At 35.1% G+C, this 22,397-nt stretch overlaps 1 protein-coding gene across 2 annotated transcripts in view; it reads left to right on the top strand.

Moving 5' to 3' along the window:
• The window catches only part of Gpm6a (glycoprotein M6A), a 251,554-nt gene extending 238,391 nt beyond the window's left edge, over positions 1–13,163 (top strand). For both annotated transcript variants that reach the window (XM_021218771.1, XM_021218770.1), the window contains exons 3-7: positions 632–788; positions 3,620–3,773; positions 7,060–7,136; positions 7,669–7,734; positions 11,054–13,163. In XM_021218771.1, the coding sequence (XP_021074430.1) occupies positions 632–788; positions 3,620–3,773; positions 7,060–7,136; positions 7,669–7,734; positions 11,054–11,206 (607 nt within the window). In that variant the 3' untranslated portion in view covers positions 11,207–13,163. The remainder of the gene's footprint in view (positions 1–631; positions 789–3,619; positions 3,774–7,059; positions 7,137–7,668; positions 7,735–11,053) is intronic.
• Positions 13,164–22,397: the final 9,234 nt, after the last annotated feature.

Genomic DNA, 22,397 nt, shown 5'->3' on the forward strand with positions numbered 1-22,397 from the left:
ACGTCTAACATTGTTTCATAGATATCATTGATGTGACCAGAGACCAAGAGAGTCTGTAGAGGATGAGGAAGAAGCCTACATTCACAAAATCTCTTGTTGGCAGAGCTAAATTTACAGGCAGACATTAGGCCTATATACATGTTTTATAATCTACTTGCTATTATGGTTACCACTGTTCTTCTATGTCAGTTCTATTATCAAATATTTCACTTAATATAGTGTGTTCAGATCCAAATCAGTCCACTGCCCTCTTTCCTCCTCTGCAGTTCTTCCTCTATCTTCCTCCACTCTTCCCTCTGAAGTTCATTTACTCTCCTTTATTATTTAATTTAATACTCACTGACTCCACGTAATATTGCCTGCATGTGTGTGGGTGTGAGACCATATACAGAAATCTGGCTAGCCTCTCAGTGAGCATATCCCTGAAGAAAAGTGATGTTCCCTCTCCCAATAGCCATTTCCTGACAATCGCTCCTGTGATCCATGTTGAGATTCTAGATACTTGATTCTGTGCATGTCCTTCTTTCATTGCAAAGGATCCATGAACATACAAGGACCGCTTTTTAATAAATAAATGACCAAAGCCATTGGAATAAATCACCTTGGTTTTGGTTTTCTTTTCTGTTCCCAGGATTGACATCTTTAAGTATGTCATCTATGGAATTGCGGCTGCTTTCTTTGTCTATGGCATTTTACTGATGGTAGAAGGTTTCTTCACAACTGGGGCCATCAAAGATCTCTATGGAGACTTCAAAATCACCACCTGTGGCAGATGTGTGAGCGCTTGGGTATGTTACTTCTCTGCACTCAGCATGTAATGTGGGTTGATTTCAGTATCACATGGATGTTTGTACTCTCCTGAAGGGAACTAAAGCATTGTTTAATACAGTGACAGGTCCTTCAAGGATGGCAGTCCTACAACTTCATAATAAGAGTTCTAAATTAAAAGTCTTTGTTGTGAAATGTAGGTTTTAAATTTTCAAATCATATGCACTGCAACTAATTTAGTTTGTTCAAAAGGCAATGTATATTCGTTTATTGTTATTTTAATGATCCTTAGGTCACCACACAAAATAAGAGAAAATACTTTCCCTAATCTATAGGCAATGCATTTGCATGTAAATTTCTGTCTCTTCCATCACAATGAAAAAGTAAAAATACCAGTAAATCTGTAAATCTTTATGTTGAACAGCTTGTAACTGATTCTGTGATATGACCTGGTTTAATTGTACACACATATTTCTGTCTGGGGGAAACTCGTTTTAATTATTTTTATTATTTATTTATTTATTGGGGTTTTTTTTTGAGACAGGACTTCTCTGTATAGCCCTGTCTGTCCTGGAACTCACTTTGTAGACCAGGCTGGCCTGAACTACAAGTTCAATAATATGACTTAGGGGCTTTAAAAGGGGATTGCCACCTAAATTCTTTGAATTGACAATACTAAATTTCAGATTCAGAGAAAATAAGATACATGAAGATCTTGGATTTATGTTAAAAAACAAAACAAAACAAACAAACAAACAAAAAACATGTTTATTCAGTTCTCAGTGACCCTTAAATAATTTCTCTACAGAAAAGGCCAGTTTCTGACATTAATTCAGTTTCTACTTACAAATAGTGTATGGTGATTTTGATGAATGATGAGTTTTCTTATTGTTCAGATACCTCACAGCAGTGCTTCCCTGAGCCTTATAAAGCAATTTTAGCTCTTTAAATATGGTTGGCCTATTTGGCAAAATGATGATCATCTTTAAAGTTCTGAGTCTACAATGCTACAGCAGTAAAAAGGAAAGGGAAAGAGTCTGTAAGCTGATCTCAAATGGCACAGAGTGTCCCACCCAGCAAGACATTTGAAGGCAATTGTGACATCTCATTCAGAATGGTAAAAATCATCAAATAGTAAAAATAATCAGGGAAGAATTTGCACATCTATATACAGATAATTATCTGCCTGTCATTCAAATGTCTTAAGAGGAATCTTGAATATCTATTTTTAAAGTGAATCATGAGCCACACTAGTTTTCTACAATAGTAGCAATTGTGTCATCAGTCACACTGATGCACCAGAAGGTTGGCAGCAGCTGCGTGGGCCCCCTCAGTGGCTATGTAGCATGTAGTCAACTGCAGAAGATATGCCTGCCAACTCCCATGACACCTGCTCTGAAATGCAGGCTTGATCATGCCTGAGCAGAAAAGGAAACTGTAATTTAGATATACATTAGTCATATTATCCCAGGATATATTTTTTTTATCATTTATGACTCTTTATAACTTTATAACCCTAATTTTAAATTTCATCAAAAAATTTGAAAGAATATTTTGGTAACTTTTATATTCAAATAGTTTTAACTTTAGAGAAAATGATTCATGCAGTTTACATATTTATCAATTCTTGCTTATTAATGTTTGTCATAGTGAGCTAATAATGCAATGTTATTAACATCTCTCTATGCTTTGTCCATATTTCTCTAAATTTCCCTAAGTGCTGTTTATTTGTACAATGTCCCTTTCAGGCTTTTATTCAAGTAATTTACACAGTGTTAATGATTTTCTGCATTAAACTTCACAGAGTATAATTTTAAAACATAGTATCTTCAATAGTTTAATGCTTTCTCATGTCACTTTTAGAATGGCAATAGACATATTTGGTTTGCATCTCCTCCCCTTTGGCTGTTTATTTTCACCTCTTTCCACTGTGGGATTGTTTTTTTTTTAATTTGAGAGATGTTGAGAATTTTTTGTTGGGCAACTGAGACACTGTACATAAAGCTAGAGTTCCTGCTAAACATCCTGTAATTTATAGGGCAATCCTCACAACCAATAATTAGTTGATCCAATTTTTAATAGCATCAAATCTGAGAAACTCTAATTCAGACAGTTAGGTCTTAGGTCTACCTCATCCCTAATACTATCCATTTTTATCCCATTGCCACATATCTCTTACTTAACATCTTTAAATAAAGAGGGGGGTGGCGTTTCTATAGTGTAGAAATATATTGATACCTCCATATCTAGTACATTCATGAGACTATATATCTGTCATCTAACCTTTATATAGGACTGCAGCATGCAGTGCCCCAAGCCCACACACAAACACATAATAACAATGGCCAACATTTTATTAAAAATTAAGTAAGAGAATAGATCTTTGTATTTTATATTTGAACTATGTTGGGAGGCAATGTGCAGTGCAGCAGGTAGTACCATTGACATTAGAATTGATGAGACTTTGCCCTACGGAACATGTTCTGATGCTTAACAGATATTTCCAACATTTTTGTGAAAGAGATGAGGTGACAGACAAACAAAGATTTAGGAATTGGCCCTCATGTCACAAAATACTATGAGATCCATCTATTACTGTATTGAACAATACGTCAAGAAGAGTTAGTTGATATGGAGGACAATAAGTCTTTTTACATCTCAATTCTCATGAAGCATTTCGAGAAATACTCCCAAATTCTCATATTATAATTCCTAGTAGTGTTCTTTTGAGCATTTATGCACCCCCATTCTAGAAACAGTGTGTGTTTGTTTTGAAGACCCAGACTGCTCTCAATCTTCGTTTTGCAGTAGCTTACGTGGCTTCTCTCTCTCCACCTTTTCCCGTTTGCAGTTTATCATGCTGACATACCTCTTCATGTTGGCCTGGCTGGGAGTCACAGCTTTCACCTCACTGCCCGTATACATGTATTTCAATGTGTGGACCATCTGCCGGAACACCACTCTAGTGGAGGGAGCAAATCTCTGCTTGGACCTGCGTCAGTTTGGTAAGGAGATAGTGAGTCTCACAGCAAAAATCACTTGGAACAGCTGCCTTTAAACAGCTGTGAATGGCTTTAGAAACAGCATGTATATGACTTCAAAGATAAATATATCTGACTATGTAGTTAAAAGGCATTTTGTAAATTAAAACAGGAATTTCCAGAAATACCAGGTCAAAACAGGTTTCCTTTTCCTAATTTCAAAGCCCCCCTTTCAAGTGTAATCAGGTATCCATGTCCTTACATCATTGATCCCTGGTCAAGTGTATTAATTGAGATATCTAGTATGAAGATCTCCAAGGAAGATACACTTCCTTATCCTCTACGATGAGACAGAAAATCTTGGCATTATAACTAATGATATTGATCATTTCTTCAGGTGCTTCTTGGTCATTCGGTATTCCTCAGTTGAAAATTCTTTGTTTAGCTCTGTAACCCATTTTTAATAGGGTTATTTGGTTCTCTGGGAAATGCAAATCAAGACAACCCTGAAATCCCACCTCATGCCGGTCAGAATGACTAAAATCAAAAACTCAGGTGACAGCAGATACTAGCAAGGATGAGGAGAAAGAGGAACACTCCTCCATTGCTGGTGAGATTACAAGCTGGTACAACCACTCTGGAAATCAGTTTGGCAGGTCCTTAGAAAATTGGACATAGTATTACCTGAGGACCCAGCTATACCACTCCTGGGCATATACCCAGAAGATGCTCCAACATGTATCAAGGACACATGCTCCACTATGTTCATAGCAGCCTTGTTTATAATAGCCAGGAGCTAGAAAGAACCCAGATGTCCTTCAACAGAGGAATAGATACAGAAAAAGTGCTACATTTACACAGTGGAGTGCTACTCAGCTACAATGACTTCATGAAATTCTTAGGCAAATGGGTAGAACTATAAAATATCATCCTGAGTGAAGTAACCCAATCATAAAACAACACACATGGTATGCACTCACTGATAAGTGGGTATTGGCCCCAAAGCTCCAAATAACTAGGATATAAGGCTTTAATGTTTTCTATAACACTATAAAGCATGTGTTCATTAACTCATAATGGTTGTAACAGCATGAACATTTTTAAAGACCCATTGAATCTAGCAAGTGCTGCTACTATGTGTATGAGTTTGTATGGCCATTCCCTTTGGCATGAGAAGCCTATCAGAAGCTACATTAAAATGTGTAAACCCTGAGGCTTCCTCTACCAGCAGTGATCAAAATTACTACTAGATCCTAGTAGTAGGATTTTGTGATCTCTTCCTTTAACCATGGTGGGGTTGTTGACTGGGTTAGTATTCTGAAGCCTTTGTATATGCTGTCACAGCTCCTGTGAGTTCATGTCCTAAATAACATTGCTATGCTCATAGATTAGTAACTCTGTTTTGTTTTTTAGATAGAGATAAACACAGAGACCCACAAGTGGTCAGTGTACAGAAAATAAGATACTACAGAGTACTTAGCCCTGCAGGCTATGTGTGTATCATACCACCTCTGGGAATAGAATGGTTGTAAGAGCCGGAGGCAGTGCATTGATACAAAAACACTGTTTTCCAGACACAACTGGACAGTTACATATATAAGCTCACAGAAATTTTAATAACATGTGCAATACTTGTACAAGCTTAAAGTAGACAGAATAACAGTGTGAAGAGGCAGTATGGGAATGAATTTCCACCCTTGGCTACCATTTAAAGCCCTTGTAAGAGGAATAGTAAGTTTTGTTTAAGGTTGTGGCACCTGGTAGATGTCCACACGCCAGTTATGTCCATACATTGAAAAGTATATGGGCAGCTCAAATTGGACCTGAGTTTAAAAAAGAAATGAGGACACAAAGTTCAGTGGATAGAACTCCATGGAGTAGATTGTGTGTGCGTGTGTGTGGGGGGGGGGTGAATATGATCAAAATGCATTATGTGAAGTTATCAAAGAATTGATTAAAATAGTACAATAAAGACAAGACTATGTGAATATGCATCATACTATGTCTAAGGGGCATCACATGCTAAAAGACTGAGATGTCTATAATTCATGATATGTTATTATTTCACGGATATATATATATATATATATATATATATATATATATATACAAACAAACATCAGTAGAGACCAAAGGCAGCATGAATCAATATTTCCTGTCATGCCCTAAAAGGATTAATGCCACAGTGGTTTCCTTTGTTCCCCAAATGCAAATTTTGGTACAGGCATTGCAAGCTTACACATACATGCACACACACAAACACACACGGGTGCATACAGAGAGATCATACTCATACACATATAATAAACAACTTATTTTAAAAATTAAAAGCCCATACATATTAACTACTAATGTGGAGATAGAGAATGTCTGTTTCTATATGCATAGCATTGGAGGCTAGAAAACACCCTTGGGTGTCATTTTCACTATTTTTCCCCTTTCCTCCCCTCCACCTTTTTGTTTGTTTGTTTTTGTTGCTGTTGTTGTTTTTTAAAGACAGACTTACTCACATTTCTGACACCCCCAAAGCAGATCAGGCTACCCTGACTTTGTGCCCCACCCAGGTCTCTACTTCTCAGTGTCAGCAAATCCTGATTTTTCTAATATGGATCAGGTGAATCAAGCTCGTCACTGAGATCACAAAGCAAGCAATTTATGACTGAGCTGTTTCCCCACGAGGTTGGTGCAAGACTCCAGACCTGAATTTCACAGATTCTGGGCTAAAGATGTGCTGCAGTCTAGAGATGCTAGTGTTTGAAAAGTCCTGTGGGTGATCCTGATATAGTCGGTCCACAGGTCAACAGGCAAGCGTTGGTATGAGCGAAGGAGCTACTTGTTTTATCTCCTGCTTGCTAATGACACTGGCTTTGATAGGCCCTAAGAAGGGACACTTATTTGAGTAATATGTCTTTATAAAGTGACAAAAGCCTTGGAGAAGCTGAACAAATTTGATCTCCTTAGTATACACCCTGGGGCATCATCATTAAAATAATTGTGATACTTCCATATTTGGTTCATTACACTAATGAACCAAAACAATGCACTAGCTACAATCAAATCTAAACAACCCAGCAGTTAGATTCAGCTCAGCTCTTACGAAAATAAAAATGTTTAAATTGCTGGGTTAGTTTCATATCTCATAGTCCTAATTCTAGGCACAATTATTATTTATTATGGATAATAATAACTTTTTCAATTGTTACTTAGCACAATTTAACATGAAAGTTGTTGACATTTGACAACTAAATGATTCTCTTGAGGCTCTTTCAAAAATATTTAATGCTAATCTACAATTTTCTCCATATTGTAGGGATTGTGACAATTGGAGAGGAAAAGAAAATTTGTACTGCCTCTGAGAACTTCCTGAGGATGTGTGAATCTACTGAGGTGAGTATCTTTGCACTCTACTTGTGTCAAAATTTGAGCACACACTTTGATATTTAAGAATGTATTGTAGTTAAGTGTATTTTGATTTTTTTCTATCAGAGATTAGTTTGCTTGTTGTGTGTTTTATGCAGGTTACTAGAGTATAAAAGCTATTTTGTATATTTAAATAAAATTATTATAAATGCTTGAGGCATTCTAGAAACTCATCTTAATAAAGGTTGAAAATTATGAAGATATATCATAACTATATTGTTATAAAATTACTAAAATCCATCATTTTAAATGACATCTCATTATTGTAATGACTTCATAGTAAAATGGTTCAGTGGTACTGGTTTAAGTGATGTGAAAGATAAAGGGCATTTTAATGCTACTGTTGAAGAAACACACAACTTGTCAAAAGCTCACTCTTGTTAATGACAATACTGATTCTTTTATATAATAATAGTGGCAGTTGGAACCTCTCTTCTCTATGTAAGTGACTCACTTTGATTGGTATGTATGTCATTCTGTTTTATTCTGTCTTCTGCAGCTGAATATGACCTTCCACTTGTTCATTGTGGCACTTGCTGGAGCTGGAGCAGCGGTTATTGCTATGGTAAGTCCTTCACAGCTCAATGATTGACCGACTTAATAGTTTGAAATACAATGCTACTTGCTTGAATGCATAGTTTGTTTCTCATACATTTTCTATGTAAGATGTTATTGTCAGTATAGTAAGAGAGGGATCTGTGGCTATGAATCAGTTGTTAAGAGCACTGGTTGCTCTTCCAGAGGAAGTGGGTTCAAGTCCTCACAACCACAACGCAGCTTACACCAGAGGATCTGACACTTTACTCCGACCTCCATGCAGTCATCCACATGGAACACATAGATGCAGACAAAACACCCATACACAGAAAATAAAAACAAATAGGATTTTTAAATAGAAAGAACAGTTTTTAAAATAAATTCATTGATTTATTTGGGAACAGGTTGCTGGTATGCCACAGTGTATCTATGAAAGTAAGAAGACAATTTAGGGGGATGTATTCTCTTTTTGTCCCATGTGGGTTACAGGATTTGAACTGGAGTCAGCAGCCTGCAGTGTTTTTGCTTCTGTGTTTGCTTGTTTGTTAGTTTGTTTTCTCACTGAGACATCTCACTGGCCATATAAAATTTTATGTGAATAGAAAGAATGTACAAGATTGTGTTCAAATGTGAAACATTTTTTTGAGGTTAATTATTTCTGGTCAGTATTATTCTAAAAATTGGAGGTACTATAAATTTCATTGTGAATTATATAGTCAAAATTATACATAAATTCAAGCATTCAGAAGCTTTTTCTGATCCACGCAGGCGGACAGTGCTTAAGCTTCCATAATGTAAGAACATAATATGCGGGGATAGTATCCATAGCTCTTTCTTTTAAGGGACTCTCATTTTATAGTAAACAAAATGTAAACTTTCAAAGGATATAGTATGTTCTAAAAAAAAATAACTAAGCAGATTCTATTTCCTACATTTTGGTGTCACAAAATTAGAAGCAGGGGTAGTTAGTATTGCTCAGTTGTAGAATGCTTGCCTAGCCTGCATAAGGCCTTGAATAGATCACCAACATTGCAATTAATGAATTAATATGTTGCTATAAAAAAACATTAGTATATTCACTATTTAGAATGGTTTTTTATTATGTGTGTATACCTGTACTCTTCTAGTATCAGTTGGTTTCTGTGTCTTGTGATTTTTTTTATTGTTTTTTTTCTTTTTTATTAGGTATTTTCTTTATTTAAATTTCAAATGTTATCCCCTTTCCTGGTTTCCCCTCTGAAAATCCCTTATGCCCTTCCCCCTTCCCCTGCTCCCCAATCTACACACTTCCATTCCTGGTCCTGGCATTCCCCTATACTGGGGCATAGAATCTTCACAGGACCTAGGGCCTCTCCTCCCATTGATGACCGACTAGACTATCCTCTGCTACATATGCAGCTAGAGCCACAAGTTCCACCATGTGTTTTCTTTGATTGGTTGTTTAGTTCCAAGGAGCTCTGGGGGTACTGGTTAGTTCATATTGATGTTCCTCCTATGGGGCTTCAAACCCCTTCAGCTCCTTGGGTACTTTCTTTAGCTCCTTCATTGGGGACCTTGTGCTCCGTCCAATGGATGATTGTGAGCATCCACTTCTATATTTGCCAGGCACTGGCAGAACCTCTCAGGAGACAGCATATCAGCTCCTGTCAGTAAGCTCTTGTTAGCATCTGCCATAGTGTCTGGATTTGGTGGTTGTTTATGGGATGGATCCCTAAGTGGGGCAGTCTCTGAATGGTCAGTCCTTCAGTCTCTGCTCTGAATTTTGTCTCTGTAACTTCTTCCATGGGTATTTTATTCCCCCTTCTAAGAAGGATTCTGAGATTCTGTGCTAATATTCACTCATCAGTGAGACCATATCATGTGTGTTCTTTGTGATTGGGTTACCTCACTTAGGATGATATCCTCCAGATCCATCTATTTGTCTTAGAATTACATTACTTCCTCCTACTCTTTCCTCCCTCCAGCCCCTTCCAGTTGCCTTTCTCCAAAGGTCTCTCATGCCCCCCCCCCATCTAGTTACTTTTCTATTAAAATGACAAAATACCATGACCAGGTCAACTTATTTAAACAAAGCATTTAATTTGGGAGCTCATTTTTCCAGGATGCTAAAGTTCATGACTTCCCTAGCAAGCAGTGTGGCAGCAGACAGACAAGCAGACAGGCAGATAGGCAGATAGATAGATAGGCAGACAGGCATAGCCTTAGAGCCGTAGCTAAGACCTTACATCTGATCCATAGGCAGAGAGACAGACAGACACACAGACACACAGACAGACAGACAGAGAGACAGAGAGACTTCAAATGGCAGGAGCTTTTGAACTCTCCAGGCTCATTTCTAGTAACACCTCCTTCAACAAGGCCACACCTCCTAATCTTTCTCAAGGAATTTCCTTCTCTGCAGATCAACCATTCAAACATATTAACATATGGGGGCCTTTGTCATTCAAATCATAACACCCTTCCACTCCCAAATTGATAGACTATTTTTCTTTGATTGTATCCTCAATTGAGTATTAAGTTACTTAGTATTTTAAATTCTAAATGGTGAATAAAAACATGTCCTGTATTTTTAATGTCAAAGAAAGTACAACTTAATAAGTTAATGAACTTATCCATTGAATTTTGAAATTTTGAAACCTCTCATTTTGCAGTATGGAAGATAGGACCTATGAACTTGTGAATTCTAGGCAAGCAGAGAGGGTCTAAATTAGGTGTTCAAGCTGACCTGAACTTTTATCCAGGTTGGCATTAAATCTGTGATCCCCCTCTATAGCTTATTGAATAGCTGCAAATACAAACCTATACTACCAGACTTGGGTTATGTGATTTATTTTTTAATATAATAATTTCTGCACATTGTGAATGCATATTAATATAGATGATCTATCTGACAAAATATGTTCTATATTTTAGTTCCCAGTATCATAAAAAAGCAACTGGAAATGAGTTATTAAAACAATTATCTTGGTAACTAAATACATAAGTTTGTTTTAGAATTCATAAGAACAATCTTCTCACCACAATATAAATTCAAAACACAAACTGCGTAAGAGAAAATGTCTGCTTATGTAATTTAGAGCACAGATACAGGAAAGTGAAGATGAAGCATGCAGTCTTAACATTTGGGTAAATGATGATAGCCTAACCAGGAAATAGTAAAGAACATTTATATTCAGTCTTGGACTAGGGAGGAATCTGTGTTAGCATTCTTCTCATACCAATGTGAATCATTTATAATGTGAACCTTTGCTGTATACATACATAGTTTGGGGTATTGCTTTTTTTGTCACAGCAATAATATACAGAGGGTGAACAGACATGCAGAATAAATTATTTGTCTCCGTCAGGTGCACTACCTGATGGTCCTGTCTGCCAACTGGGCCTATGTGAAAGATGCCTGCCGCATGCAGAAGTACGAAGACATCAAGTCAAAGGAGGAGCAAGAGCTTCATGACATCCATTCTACTCGCTCCAAAGAGCGGCTCAACGCATACACATAAATACGTTTCTCTGTTCCTTACCACTCGAATGCATTGGTGTTTAATGAAGGGCCATCCAACCATCCAACCTGGGAAAAGCAAAACGAGAATGCTACTCATCAAAGATGCGCAGGGTGACTAGTGAATCACCTGAGCCTAACTCTTTGCTGTTGAGCATTCAATCTCCTAATTAGTTAAATTGGAACGACCAAATCTCCTCTACAAGCTCCTATTCAGTCTTTTTTTTTTTTTTAAACCTCTCAAACTGATTTAGTTCTTCTGTATGATCAAAGATACTAACCTTGTCAAACGCAAATCTTTGTTTGATTTTTTTAATCACCTCCCACATATCACACATAACACTTTTGCATTGTTTCTTATGTTTTGGAAGAGAAAATAGCTTTTTTATACTTTTTAGTTTGGACTTCAGTAACTAGTTTAACTGCAGGTAACCTTCAAAGGGACCGTTGTACATTATGAACGAGAGACGGAGGTGGTATCATGATGACTGCTTGGTATGGGAATCTAGTCTGGAGATCAGTGGCCACACGTCTATCGGCCCTGGTTAATGTTTTCATCAATCTAAGGTGCAATTTCTAAATTTCTAAGGGTAGGTTAAAAAAAAAAAAGTGCTTCTTATCTTTGTTAACATTGTATTTTTTTTTCTTGATGTACGTAAAAGGTATTTCTCTGATTACTCATGTTTATGTTGTGAGCATGTAGAAACAGTAATGCTAATAATGCATGGCCAGTTGCCTTCCTAAGATTGTGACACCAGGCTTACCTTTTAAAGTTTAGTATAGACACAATTATCATGGAGATAACTACTGTGGACTATTGGAGAGTGATCTTTTTGTGATTTATGCAGTGGCTGGATTGGATCTTTTAATATGCTAATGTGGAAAATTAATTACCTTTATGAAGGTGGTATCTTAAACATAAGCACACTAAACCCTCAAGACTCGTTTTACCCACTTAAAACTTTTAATGGATTGCACCTCTGTAAGCTATTTCTTAAAATGTGTATGATATATTTGAAAAGACTTCCATTAATATAATAGCTTTGCTTGCAGCCTTCCAATCTATGTTGGTTTACCTGTAGTGTTTCTAAAGGGTGGTCAGAGGCCACTAGAGAATGTTTTGTTTGGGAGTGTAGTGATATATTTTGTGTTTTTATTTCAAGTAAGTCATTTTAACCAAATGTTCATTCATATTCATTTATAAGAAGTACCTATATCAGACAAATTTTAAAAGAAAAACAATCAGTATTAATGGACCAAATTTCGTGTTTGTTTTAACCTTGACTCTCTTTTGATTATTTCTAATGCTACAAGAATGCTGTGAAGTGTCATTTAAAATAATGATGTAGCCTGACAAGGAATTTTGTCAGTGTATAAACCTAGGTAGTATTGTGCACTGATTTGACCATTGTGAAATACTCCTTCAGTGTAAGTGCATTCCCAATAAAATTTATTGAGTGAAACAATCTTTGTACAACTACTAGTCATGCATCATCAGTAATTTTACAAGTTCTTGTAGTAGGTAGCGGGTATTACTAGCGTTTCTGTGGCATGATTATGCATTCTGTAATATTAATTTGGGGGTCCTTTTGCTTTTTTAACACTTAGATTATCTTAATGGTTCAACATTTTTTCTGATATATGCAGTATTAAAGATATTGAGCAAAAGTATTAATGGGCTTCTTTAAATTCTATATTATAGTGTTTCAGTTCTGTGTCTACAGTGCGTGATGATTTTTAAAACTGTCTTTTAAATTTATGTAATGATGTTGACATTTTGGCTTTTATTTCTGGTTTTAGAGTTTGTATTTTCATGGAGTGCTTTGTAGCAGGCATTACAAGTAATCTGTTTTGTACATAAATGTGCCAACAGCTTGATGGTGGCGTTTTTGAAGTGTAGAACAAAGTGCTTGCAAAATGTAATAAATACACTTGTGTACTTTGTGTACTTATTATTAGTTTCTGCAGTGGTTTTTGTTTGTCTTGTTCATTCCTCACCTTGTGTGTGTAGTCTTTTCAATGCAGTAGGATGCCACCTGGGGAAGATTCTTATTTAAGTTGAGGGGATCTGACCCTTCAACATTTAGGGAAAAAAAAATTGAGTGTGAGCATTTAATGGAAAAAGACTGGGGAACAATCAATTTATGAGGTTGTTGGGAGTTAAAAAATGTTTGTCCAATTTCTTTTTTATGTTTTCTTTCTTGATTTCTATTTTTTTGTGCTTTCTGTAGGGTTTATCAGACTCAGAAAAGAAAAAGAAAGACTAATGTAATTCAAAAACAAAAACTGATTTCTTGGTTTTATTCTAAATATCAAGGTGAGAGCAATGAAATGGAAGAAAAAGGTTCTAGAATTTTTATTTTAAATCCAAGTTATCCTTTTTTTATAGACAACATGGCATAGAAATGGTTGCATTGGAGTTACCAACTAACTTTTTTAGGTATAGGAACTTACAATCTTTATTCATACATTGCTACATGCTGCAACATAAAACTTTCTCGAACTTCCATTAACAACATGTACAATATTGAAAGTACATCTGTACAAGTACCTACATTATATTTAAAATAATTTTTACAATAATAAGAAAGTCACTCCTCCATGAATTCTATTAGATAGATTTAGAATTTTATATCTTCTAGGGTATATTTATTTTAGTATAGCAATAAGATAAATCATTTTCACAAATATCAATATGAACAAAATTTTCATAATATACTGTTCCTACTTAATTCCTTGGGAAATCTGTTCTAAGATTTCCAATGGATATTTGAAACTGTTGAGTACTAAGCCTTATACACATTGTAATTCATATACACATATCTACCATACTGTTATATAAAGTAAAAAATTAAGAAAAAATAAAAGTGAAAAAGACAGCCAGAACAATATATTAATTAAAATATAATTTCTCTCTTTTGCCTCATATCTCTGGCTTTGGTCCCCCCCCTCCTTATCTATCAACTGCCATATCATTGATAGTATATGCACTGCTGATTCAGTGGACAAATGGGCAGTATGTACACTGTAGATTCATTAGAAAAATATGTACTCTGTGTACTATAGATATATTGGACAAATGAGTAGTATGTACATTGTGGATCTACTGGACAAATAGGTAGTATGTATATTGTGCATTCACTGGACAAAAGGTGATGTGTACACTGTGGGTATACTGGGTGAATGGGTAGGATGTACACTGTAGATACACTGGATAGGATATATACTGTAGGTACACTGGACAAATAAGTGATGCATATACTGTGGATACACTGGATCAATGTGTAGGATGTTCATTGTGGATACATTGGATAGAATGTATACTGTAGATACACTGGACAAATAGGTGATGCATATACTATGGATACCCTGGACCTGTGGGTAGGATATTCACTGTGGATACACTGGACAAATGGGTAGGATGTTCACTGTGGATACAGTGGACAAATGGGTAGGAAGTACACTGTGGATATACTGGACAAATGGGTAGGAAGTACACTGTAGTTACACTGGACCAATGGGTGATTCAGAGAAATATGCAGATCATCATATTACTCATACCAAATTTTATGAGATTTTGAAATTTTCCAGAATTATTTGGACCATGATTGAACATGAGTAACTAAAGAGAAACCCCATAAAAGGAGGGACTACTTATGCAATAATTTCTATGTGATCTCATGGCCTCTCTTTTTAGCTAGTTGTTATTGTAGTGTATTTTTTAATGGAGCATCCTCATAAATTTTATTAAAATCTTCAAAGCATATCTTTAAATAATATTAACATATTGTTAACTTTAATCCTAAATAAATGACTAGTTTTAATAATGAAATATGTATAGGCCATCTTTCCATTAGATTTATAATGTGTATTTATATAAAAATTAGAAAACAATTTCTGAAAAAGCAAGTATTTTTGTCTTAACTAAAATTTAAAGTACATTTATTTTAAGCAAATGTATATCTTAAAATTACATTTATGAAACTTGAATTATACTATAGCATCATAGAGAAATACTTTAACATATTTTGAAAACTATTCAGATAATATAATATTTTAAATCCCTGGAGGAAAAAATCTATGCATAAAATTCTATTAGTTCAAATATAAACAGCCATTACTATCATATATTATTAGTTTCTTAGCATGAAAATAAATTTTAGTTTTTTATAATTGTTCAAGAATTTTGTTATTGTTTAAAACTAAAAAAAGAATTTTAAGAGGAAAATAATAAATTATTAATAAATAAATATTCAGACTGAATGCATTAATAACCATGAGATTTTTTCCCTGATATATGGAACTGTCATAGAAAATAAAGTGAAATAAAAAATGAAGGCATTGAAAAATCTGAACTATTATCAAAGGGATCAAGGAAGAGGCCACAGTGGAAGGCAGAAAGATTTTTGTGAAATCCACTTAGGATGCTCCATAAACATCATGCTCATTAGATTGGTTTTCTTTTTTCTTTTCCCTTTTTGTTTCCTTTTCCGTTTGTTTAGTTGGGACATAGTCTGCATAGTATAGGCCAGCTTGTTACTATGTCTCCCAGGCCAGCTTTGAACTCATGGTACTCTGGTATGTCTCTGTTGTCCTGGGATTGTAAGCATGATGCGATCTTTTTTATATGCCTTAATTTTCTCTGTTTTGATATGACCAAGTGTGACTGCTGCTTTTTTTGTTGTTTGAAAAAATGTATACAAGTAACCTGAAGAACACAATTATTTTAATTAATTCGTTAGTTGATGAATCTGTGCATATACCCAAGTCACATATGAAGTATTTTCATGCTTTCTATTAAGTAAGCATGAATTATTTTCTGTTTGATATTTTGAAAAAAAATTTAAACTTTCACAAATTATTCTAAGAGAAATGTGTCTATATAAGTATATATACATGTGCTTTTCTACTTTTGTGTTTGTATATATACATACACACACACACACACACACACACACACAAAATGACTCTGCCAAGAAGATATCATCCTTGCTTGTCAATGTATAAAGGAAAATGATTTCTCAAGATAATACATACATGTTAAAATTATCTGTGTTATTCAAGGACTAAATAGAAAGCTTGAACTGTCAACTAGATTATGTCAGCCAAAGCCATCGAAATAGAATTTTAGGTGCTTTTTTCCCATTTAGAGTTCTCCCTCTAGTGATCCACAAACACAACTCAGACTGACTTGCCATTGCAATTATAACCTACATCTACTTTTTTTTATAGATACACTGTTGAAAATGATTACTATATTCGTCCTCCTCCTTTAAAGTTTTATTTTTAATATGATGATACCAAGCCTTTGAAATCAAATACAATAGCATTTTGAAGGGAGAACTGAGTGTTCTCACTGTGTGAATGAAGCTTAATAAGGCAGCAATTTTCCGGAAAGGCCTTTATGACTGTAAAGTAATTTTGTTTTCCAAGCCCCCTAGAACTTAGAATAGATACAACTGGTTTTAAAAACATATTTTTCACATAATATTGTGCTACTTGGTTTTAAGAATTTTTTTCACTTAGATTTGTACTGTTCTTTATCTCATACCCATGAATCACCAGGTAGCTTTCAGACTCTTCTAAATGGGATTCTTTTCTCTTTATGTAAATGTAAGTTTCACGCTTAAAGTAAATAGAAAGAGGTTTTTGCTGAGCCAAGCCAAGGGTTCTAATATTAATTTAATCTTGACACATAGTACACAGAGGGTATAACATATTTTTTTCTTACAGCAGTTTTAACCTTCAACCTAGCTATTCAAATCTCTAAAACTTCTAATTTCTAACCACTGCAAACCACATATAAGCTAAATTTCAGGCCCATCTTTTTAACTTACATCCAGGTTTTGAGGTTATTTACTATACTGAAGCCAAAGAATGCCTATTGCTCTCATACCCTTCAAGGCCCTGCAGTATAACCTACATCCTGCTAGTAATGTGCGGACCTCATCCTGATTCCTACGTCATTACAATCACAGTAATTTCAATCTTCAGTTAGGTGAGAAATACTATAGACAATGTTTGAACATGTAAGATATTTAAGGGATGTAGTGCAGTTAGGATGGGATAGGTAATTTCAGTGAGACTTTACAGAGAAGACAGGCTATGCAATGCAGTATAGAGTAACTCACATCAGTGCCTGTCTGTCCTCACCATCAGTCTCTTCTCTATTCCACAGGCAAAACTATCCTCTATAAAGTAAGTGAAATAACATGACTTCTCTTCCACCCTCTGAGGCAGGTGTGTCCAACCTGTAGTCTTCAAGCAGCATGTGTCCCGAGATAGCTGTGAACATGACTCAGTACATTTGTTGATGACATAATGTCTCAATGTCAAATGGTGAGCTGTCCTCATTTTAACGTGGACTGTCATGTGCAAAAGTAGGAGATACAGGTCTCATATTTTTTTTCTCTTTCAGCTTCTCTTTCTTTTTTTTCTTTTTTCTTTTTTATTGAAGAGTATTAAAGATACATTATTAGGAACATTTTACTCTATTTTTAACACAGATAGATGTAATGTTTCTTTTTTTTTAATCATATGCCACTATTCTCTGTTGCAATCCATCTTCACATCTTCAACTCACATTGACAAGCATCAGTTTTTGCTAACCTGAATTTCTGTAAGACTATTACCTAGTTTGTCTCTGCATCTATGCAACTATCTTGGGTCTGTTCTGTAGGTGAATAGCTCTCCAGTGGCTTTCCTTTGTCTATGGAGGAATATAAACTTTAATGATTGTGCCCATGAAGCAATGTTTGACTTGGTCCCTTAGGAAGCTTCACTGTTCTAACCAACTATTAAAATTGTAGACATGCAAAAATTTTTTAAATCATCAAATTCATCACTGTTTTGCATGTACTTGACTTTAAACTATATCTTGTCCAACTAGAATGTTCCTCTCCTTTTCTTTAACTCATTTGTAGGCAGCCTTCTACATGCTAATATCTTTATTAATATATTTATTAGTTATTAATTATTAATATCTAATATATTTATTAATTTGTCTATATATTTGTATATAGATATGTTTCTGTGTGTGTGTATTTCTGTGTGTGTGCATGCATATGTGCCTTTATACTCATAGTTCAACATGTTTTGCCTTGGAGAAAATATTGGTTTCATTAAATTTTGATTTTTAGAACACTCTAAACAAACTTTGCTATAATTTTCATATATATTTGGAAATGCTATATCTGCTTCATTTGAGTAAAGTGCAAATCTGGAATGACCACTATTTTATTCTAAACTCTACTCTCAATAACATCTATATGGTTGAATGATAAATTTTTCTTGAGTATTTGTAGAAAAACATGAATGCACTAAGAGTATAATAGTTATATAAATATTCAAACATAGAAATCAGATGAAAGGTAAGTAATATTTGTCTTTAACTTGACTTTGAAACTTGGAAGATAAAATATTTGTTTCTAATATGTTCAATTTACATGAGTAATACAAAGTATATTAACCAAAATTCTGTCATTTACTTATACTTTATTTAATAAGTAATTTTAATGTTAGGTACATCAGCAATAAAAAGAAGTAGACTATATTTTATATTGTAGCTTTCATAAAATGGCACTTATATTCTTTTGATTTGATATAATGATCATCACAATGTGGAAACTATAGCTTAATTAAAAGAAGTTTATCTAATAATTTAGGAGAGATATAATGTTCATAAATTTAAAAGTTTTAAATAAAAACAACACACACATATTTATTTATTCATTGAAATGTCAATATGGTTCTTCAGATTAAAAATATAACAAAACCTGGGGCTCTTGCAGAGGATCCAGGTTCAATTCCCAACACCCACATAACAGCTTGCAACTTACTGTAACTCCAGTTTCAAGAGAACCCAATGCTCTCTTTTAGCTTCTGCAGGCACTGGGCACAAAAGTAGTGCACAGACACACATAAGATTTTCACCTTAATGTTAAGGTACAGGAGTAAGAATCTACCATAATATTGTGCTTTCACAGTCAGTTCATTGATTCTAATTCTCGGCCTTGTAAATAGATTGTTCAATAAAGCAAGTTTGTTGTTCATAACTACTGAGGTATTTGGACATGTCAGTGCTTGGTAAAATTTTATTTTATCAAATGGTAATATGTCAGAAGAAAGTGACTCAACAGTTTTCTGAAAATACAATCTATTACATATTTTGCGTTTAAATATATCAATAGTTTACTTTTTAAATGGAGAGGGTGATATCTATCAAAATGCTATTTCATTTTGGTGTTTTTCATTAGGGGATCATTTTTAAGTTCCTAGGATTGATAATAGCATTTGATTATAATTTTAATGAAAATTTTGGTGAATAGGGTTTGGTGTAGGTCAACCTTTATTGTTTTTACATAGTCCATGAAAAACTGTAAAATGACAATTTAAACAGTCTATAAATTCTAATTTATAAAAGATGAGAATTTTAGACTAGTATATTTTAGCTAACACATGGGGTTTGTAACCCCATAGGAAGAACAACATAATCAACCAACCAGACACCCTCCCCTCCCAGTGATCCCAGGGACTAAACCACCAAACAAAGAATATACATGGAGAGACATGGCTCCAGCCTCATACCTAGCAGAGAATGGCCTTGTTGGGCATCAATGGGAGGAGAGGCCTTTGGTCCCATAAAGGCTCAATGCCCCAGTATAGGGGAATGTCAGGGCAGGGAGGCAGGAGATGGGGGCGGGGCATCCTTATAGAAGCAGGGGGAGGGGGATTGGATAGGGTGTTTCTTGAGGAGGGGGACCAGGAAAGGGGATAAATTTTGAAATGTAAATAAAGAAAGTATCCAAAAAAAAGAAAAAAAGTAAAAGAAAAAGAAAAAAATCTATATTAGGAAGACAAAGAGACATTTCAATGGTTAAGTGCACTGAGTGTTCTTCTGGAGGATCCACGCTAAGTTTCTAGTACTCATATGGTGACTCACAATTATCTTTAACTATAGTCTGAGGGATCTAGCACTCTCTTATGACCTCAATGGCACTGCATGTACATGGTTTACAGAAAAATGGGCAGAATACCCATGCACATAAAATAAAAATAGAATGAAAGAATATATATTATTTATCTACATTGAAGTATTTTATATGTATCTAGTACCACTTAAGTATTTGCTACATAGTAACTATTATATATCCATGTGGACAAATGACTAAATTTATATCCCTTTTGTACATGAACATTGGTACCAAAACCAGACAATGGATTATGTTAGGCAGGAGATAATGTTATCTTGTAACCACTTCAATTACAATAGACAGAACACAAATTGGACAGAAATTGGATATTTAAGTAGAATCAAGGTTTCCAAAAGGAACACAAAGGATCTTATAGCAAAGGACAAGAGGCAGAGCTTACTTCATCCTCATTCTACTCAGGATCAGTGGATGAGCAATGCATGAAACCTCCCTTGTTTAAAGAAATTTTGCTGAATTTTACTTGTCTAAAGTTAACAACTTCAATAATAATATACAGACTTAAAACTACAGCTGTTGCTAGGGCATAAAGTTCTTACCAACTTGTCCTTTAAATTACCATTCTCCATGTAGCACTCCTATTGACAAAAAGAGGAAGGAAGACCTAGAGAAAAGGAAGTGTGAATTTTTTCTTCATGTGAAAAAGGAAAAAGGTTTCTAATTGAGAGACAAAAAAACAAAAAACAAACAAACAAACAAACAAAAAACTAGAAAAGATACAGCATCAGGTATCTGTGCTTTGACCAACAAGCATACACAAACTAATTCAACAACTAAAGAATAAACTAGTTAAAATTTTAAATTAATGAAAAATGGGGATAGGCTAAAAGTATCTTTATTGATGGTTACATGTTTATGATCTTGAAATACAAGAGATCTCTGGGATTGTCTTATTCTGCTACCAGAATACCAGAAAAGAATATATAGGACATTTCTCAAGGACTGGGTAGATTTTTTAAAAATTCTACATTTTGCAATCATTTCTGACACGAGAGGTTTGTTTACACTGGGGCAATATTTCATGGCATCCATCTCTCTACTGTAGAACATTGGGATGTTAGTCCCTTTCCTCAGGTTTAGCCCCTTTCTGGTTTTCCTTCTCAGATAACTTCTCAACATTTTGCTTTTGCTCCTTAAGTTCTGTTCCAGTAAGATTCTTTTCTTTCTTGGGTGACTTCTCAACATTATTTTTTTTTCCAGGATAAAGCTGCGGCATTTCCCCCTCTTTGCTCATATCTTCTCTTCTCTAAACACAAAAGACCAAGTAAAAAGAAGGCACAGGAACTAAAAGTAACAATCCAAATAACTAGTACAGTGAAAATCACCGGGAATGATACTGACCTGGGAGAGGGCCCACTATCAATACTGCCTCCAAAGCCTTTGTGCATGCAGTTGGGTGGAGACTAATGTTCGTTGCAGTGGCAATGATATTTATTGTTGCATACACATCTCTTATTGCAGAATGTAGGCTTACAAGATTTTCCCCACAGTGGCATAAAGACACATTTCCTTTCTAAGCAAAACAGATCTGAACCACACCCTGTACCATCCTTCACCTCACCAATCAGGTACACTCATTCCAAAATGGTAGACAGTCCTCCAGCAGCTGTCTTCATTGATGTGAGTTGAAAGCACAGTAAAATGGTTGTGCAAATGAAGAACTTCTGTCATGTTCTCACATTCCACTCTCCCACACGGAGCATGTTTCTCATCACATCTTTCATACTTAGCGTTTTTCATACCACAGTGTCCAAAGTGATCTCCTCTGGAGATCATTTTTGTGTAGCAACTCTTATTCACATTCTTGTCTCCTTCACCAAAAAGTTTTCTGCACTGTTCACCACTGCTATTACATTGCTTTTGAAAGCAAACACTACTGCCCAGACAGTGGATCCTGTCCTCCACATACACATCTTCTGGGCATGCACTAGAGGTTCCATTACACCACTCGGGGAGATCACATTGATTGTCACATTCCCTACACACTGTGCCTGATGGTATGAACTTTCAGTTTTGGCAACATAGCCCTGTAGCACATGTTGCTCCAGATACTAGAGTGCAGTTTTCTAAACAACATATATCCTGGGCACACGATTTTAAGGGACAACAGTCACATTCCTTTTCTTCTTCAATCACTCCATTCCTACACCGTTTCCTTGTAAAAATAGCCTCTGGACTTGGGAGATTGCATAAACAAGTCTT

This window comes from Mus pahari, chromosome 19 (assembly GCF_900095145.1).
Source record: "Mus pahari chromosome 19, PAHARI_EIJ_v1.1, whole genome shotgun sequence".
NCBI lineage: Eukaryota > Metazoa > Chordata > Mammalia > Rodentia > Muridae > Mus > Mus pahari.